Genomic DNA, 5,673 nt, shown 5'->3' on the forward strand with positions numbered 1-5,673 from the left:
AATAAATTATAATATTGGATAATTATGATATAATTAAATTAATTCAACAATAGCTTAGTTCTCAATCATAAATAAATTATTAATTATTATAAGATGTATATTTGGAAAAAATTTAGTTCAATTATTTTACTTTTTTGGGATAGCATTGATCAGAAATCTATATAAAAGATGGTTAAAAATTATTTCAAGAATCAATATTATTTATTAATTTATTAGAATAGTTTGATTGATTTTTAAGAAAGATATAGAAACTTACGAAAATGTTCCTGAAATTACGCTTTAATATTATTTTTGTAAGTATAATTTATTTTTTATAATAATCGATTTTAATAAATTTTAACCGTGTTATAAGTTTGACCGCTACGTTTGTGTCTGTCTGTCTCTCTGTGATATTATTTTTCGTTTGAAAGGTTATTTACTGGAGAGTCTACTTAGATATGTTTCAAGTGCGCGTTTTGGGTTCCGTATCCGGGCTAACTAAAAAATAGACCATGATCCTCAAAATCGGTTCAGTTTAGAGAAGGCTTTAAAGATAAAGGTAATTTATTGAAGAGTGTCCTTAGATTAGTTTCAAGTGTGAGTTTAGGATTCCGTATCCAAAAAATTTGTTGGGGGATTTTTAAATTTTGTAAATTTCATTTGTTAAAGCATATTATGCTATAATATAACGGGTTAGAGTTTACTTTTACCTTCAAGTCTTTTAAATCTCTATAGATTTCTATATTCTATTTTATTCGATTGTGTCAAGAAAACGCCAGAAAAATAAATATATATTTTGTTATTAAAAGGACTGTTGGGTACAATAATTTTTATTAACACAACGTAATAAAAACGTTCAACACTAATGAATTTGCTGTGCGAAGGAATTATACTATTTATAATGTCTCCAGAGCTTTCTACATATTCTGTATCACGCGTAGCTTCCATTGATATAACGCGATCATAAAGTTTAATAAATTCAAATAAACTCAAAATTCGAATTCAAAAACTGTGTATTGTGGCCTTGTGACCAGTGGTGGATTTAAGGGATGGCAAAGGAGCAGTTGTCAACTGGGCATCACAAGGTAGCCCTTAGTGCATTAAAAAGACTAAAATAAAGAAGAAAAGGCCGAAAAAGAGAAATTTTTCTGGAAGGGCATCACAAAGGGGGCACCAAGCATTAACGAAAACTAAAAAAAAGCAAGTGAAAACAAACAATTGATTGAGTTAATTGTTGAAATACCATGTATAGACAATGTTGATTACGAAATCGTTTTTTTACGTCATTTAAGTAAAGAAAGATAGCCACTCTTATACACAAAGTAATAAGAGTATCTTTCTTTTTACTTCCTTAGGAGATATAGTATATATATGCTAACGTATTTAATTTGCCTCACGGTAAACAGTGATATTTACGAAAAAATGTTTCAAACAAAAGTTTTTATAAGAAACATTTTCTACAGTTAAACATTTGTTCTATCTCTAACGCTTTTACAAGATGGGTGCTGTGGACCCAAGATCCAATTGACCTATGTTGCTCATTTACGAACTAAATCTCACTTTTTACGCCCTAAGCACGCTATACAAATTTTATTTTTATATCTCTTTTCATTTTTGAGGTTTCGTGTTGACAGACAGACAGACGGACAACCGGAAATGGATTTTTTTGATGATTTTATGAACACCTATACTAAAATTTTCTTCGTAACATTAATATTTTTAAGCATTACAAACTTGGGACTAAACTTAATATACCTCGATATATTTCATCTTTGGTATAAAAAAACCGACCTTTTTATAGATTCTGCCCACTGGGCCTTTTACCTTTGAGTTTTTTTTTTTTTAATTCTATTCTAATTATAGCTTTATTTTCAGATTGGACTACTATCATTTTGTGAATATGTTTCAAGCAGCAAAAATTTATATTTGCCACCATCAAATCGATTTGATGCTGGTTATATGCCACCAATAAATCAAAATTTTTTACCAGAATTATTACAACGACCCGTTTATGGACCAGCCAATTTTAATCCACCACGAACTCATTATGTTCCACCAAATTATTTCCCTCCACCCATGTACCAAATACCTAATCCATCGTTCCATACGTATTATCCAATTGATGTTCCAATAACGACTCCGCCATCAGAAATTAGTATCACTACATCAAGTCCAAATAATAACCCATCAACAGTATCACCACCTGTTGGAAATCTAGGATATCCTGGTTATCCTAGCTATCCTAGTTATTTTCCAGGTGCATGCTGGTGCGGTGCATATCCAAATCCACAACCATCGTATGCACCTCCAACTTCCACAGTTGTTCCGGTAGCGACATCAACGCCGCAAAGTGTTGTTTCCAGTCCAGCACCAGTAAGTAGTAGTCCAGCACCAGTAACGGTAGCTCCTTCGATTCAACCACCAGTTTCTTCATCTCCAGTTGATGGTGCAGGTCTACCAAGTGGTGAGCAAACGCCTGCTCCTATGCCTCCGCCACCATCTGTAAATCCATAAAAATCTATGTTTAAAACAAGTGTTGTAAATATGTTTTGATTATTTATTTATTTTAATTTTATTATGTCAACAAAATTATATTTATAATGTTTTTAATAAAGTTATATTTTTATTATATTTACACTGATTTATATGAAGGTGAGGTAGTACTTATAGATTTGGGCCAAAAGTTTCATCTGTGATGTTAGTTTATCGCTACCAATCACCTATATGCTAAAAACCGAGACAGGACACTACAGTCTAAAAACCTATTATATCCATGTTAATTTTAACCACAAATTTTAAAAGTATGACTCAAATTTAGTATAATTCCATATTTGGTTTATCAAAATTTGATAAAATTTGGATATGATAGAGCGAATTTTAAATTTTTTTGATTTTGACGATGTCATCAAGTTAAAAAATTGATAACGCAAGCAAATTTGATTCGATCTTAGTGGAATTTTTTTTGAAATCCACTAATTTTTGGCCAAACTCTTCATCTGTGATGATAACTTTTCGCTACCAATCACCTATGTTCTAAATACTGGAATCAGGACTCCACATTATTAAAACCTTTTACAGCTAGGTAAAGTTGGATTACAAATTTGAAAATTTTGACCTAAGTTTAGTATAATTCCATACTTGGTTTATCAAAATTGGCTAAAATTTGGATATGATTAAAGTTTTTGGATTTTGATGACGTCATTGAGTTAAGGCAAATCGATTGACTTATAAATAATCAAAATAGGCCAACACGTTTGTTCTCTAGTGTGTCACATATGAATATACTACATATATATAGGCTGAAAAACACATTACCACTCCTTTGTGTCGCACAGTCGGGTAAAATACTGAACTGCATAAAAGATGAAAATAATAATCTTCAATAAATCTTTAATAATATAATAAAATAATTACAGAAGTCAAAAGGTGTAAAATTTAATTACTAATTTATTAGTAATTATTATGTTTGTTTATTTTCTTTTATCTCACCTATAACTTCTGATTTATAGTTAATTTTGTGATTATTATTTTATATTTAATAGATCAAGGTGCCCATAATGGAAAGGTCACCAATTACAACAATATTTTTAACAAATAAATTTACCTATATTCAGGGTTATTCATGTTATTCGAAACGAAAGATTAAGGCTAAAATCTGCTTGTTTTTAAGAAGATTTTTTTCTGTGGAATAGATTGAGGCTTATTGGTTGTACATTTTAAAATTATTTTTGTAATATCTATATATATAAAACAAAGTCGTGTTAGTTACACTACTTATAACTAAAGAACGGCTGAACCGATTTAGCCGATTGGCAGGGAGGTAGTTTAGAGCCAGGAGAAGGACATAGGATAGATCCCGTTCGACAAAATTCCCGTGGGACTTGATAACTGGGTTGGGTTTCGGTGGTGGTGCCATCTATGGTAAACATATTGAACTGACATTTATTTCGATTGTGGCGCCATCTATGGTAAACTTATCGAACTAACATTTATTTCGGCGGTGGTGCCATCTATGATGAACTTATTGGCCAATCCTTAAAAGTTTGTGTTTTAAATCTAGAACATTCATGTTTTTCCCATGGTCAATTATACGTGGCATGTTCACGGGTCGGAAGACCATCTGCGTTGTTTGTTTTTGCGCCTGATAATAAAACAAAAAATGTCGTGTATCACAAGGTACTTTAATGAAGAGCAACCTATGTACTAAAATACAGAAATAATTATGAATGATTAATGTGTTTTTTTATTTTTTCGAATTAAAAAAAAAAAAACTGATTATTTATTGCCATTAAGGCGGAACAAAGTTCGCCGGGTCAGCTAGTATAGGATAACACTTCAACTGCACATTTTTCAATATGAGGTGTGAATTTAATGCTGCGTTACAGTTAAAGATGTTACAAATAAAGGAAAATGAAAGAAATCGCTCGCATTTTGCTTAAATCTCAAGTATTCTGTTTCTTAGGAGTCAAATAACATTAGTAACTTATGAGTTACTCGTGCAAATGTTTCTATTTGTTAATAAACAATAAATTTTTAATTCAATGAAACGGTTAATGTTAAAGCTGAGTTACAAAAAAAGGCAACTTGAATTACGTATACGTCATACGTGTATAATAGTTTTCGATTATTTGACAAATACTTAACATATACATCATACAAATTGCATAGTTACTAATCTAATAAATGAACTTTAGCATTAATCGTTTCATTGAATTAACAATTTATTGTTTATTAACAAATAGAAACATTTGCGCCACTAATGCATTTTGTTCAACGGGAATATAATACTGATTTTGAGAATTTCTGTCTCATGTCAGACGGCCTTAGAGCTTCAAGTGGCGAAATAACCGCTAGCTCAAAAACGTATCAAACTATTTTTCATCTTTATAGGACCTTTTTTGTGAAACTAATGAATTTTTTTCTCAAAGATTAAGTCAATGCCGACTACATTTTTTTAGTAAAATATTTATATTAAAAATTCATGTATCTATTTATCATTTTTGATTAGCAGTGGCATCTAATGAAAATTTTTACAAAAAAAACTATTTTATAGTGGCCGTTCCAAGGCCAAAGTCTAAAGCTGTCTCTAGTTTTAAAAACAATCTTAAAAAAAAAAAAAAAAAAAAAAAAAAAAAAAAAAAAATGAATTTACTTAGAGGAGGGTGTCCCAAAATTTCCTTCCTAAGAAAAAAAATGTAATTTATAGCCAAACTATTTAAGATATTTTTGGTTTCTTTATTTATAAGTGATAGAATATATACCAATTTCTTTTGATTTGTTCAAATTTTTATAACATATTTCACCATCAAAATTAAAAAAATATATTTTTTTTATTTGTGTACCCACTGCCATGTTCATACATCCTTAATTAGTCTGACACAACGGGTTTCTTTTTGTTTTCAATAATTTATTAGGATTTTAACTTTAATTTAAATATATATTTTTTTTAATTTCCATCATCCATCTACCGTTTTCCCATAAAACCAATGTTAAATATGTCTACTTTTCAAGTCGTTTATTTATTTAAATAATCAGTCAACCCCTCCTAAAATTTTCAGAATTGATTAAGACTTAGTCCAATTACATTAAAAAAAAATCAAGTCTTTAATCCAAAATTGCCCTGGCGCTCGTACATCCTTAATAGATCACTTTAAACAAGGAGGTATCATTTTACACCACCTTCCCCTAAGTTTA

General features: G+C 30.0%; 1 protein-coding gene across 1 annotated transcript; it reads left to right on the forward strand.

Annotated features, from left to right (window-relative positions):
- Positions 1-220: 220 nt before the first annotated feature.
- LOC123293853 (vegetative cell wall protein gp1-like) lies at positions 221-2,555 on the forward strand. The gene is made up of 2 exons (XM_044874811.1): positions 221-293; positions 1,855-2,555. The coding sequence occupies exons 1-2, from the start codon at positions 261-263 to the stop codon at positions 2,491-2,493; spliced, it is 672 nt and encodes a 223-aa protein (XP_044730746.1). The 5' UTR covers positions 221-260; the 3' UTR covers positions 2,494-2,555.
- The last annotated feature ends 3,118 nt before the right edge of the window (positions 2,556-5,673 follow it).

The sequence above is a fragment of the Chrysoperla carnea genome, chromosome 2, assembly GCF_905475395.1.
Source record: "Chrysoperla carnea chromosome 2, inChrCarn1.1, whole genome shotgun sequence".
Classification (NCBI taxonomy): Eukaryota; Metazoa; Arthropoda; class Insecta; order Neuroptera; family Chrysopidae; genus Chrysoperla; species Chrysoperla carnea.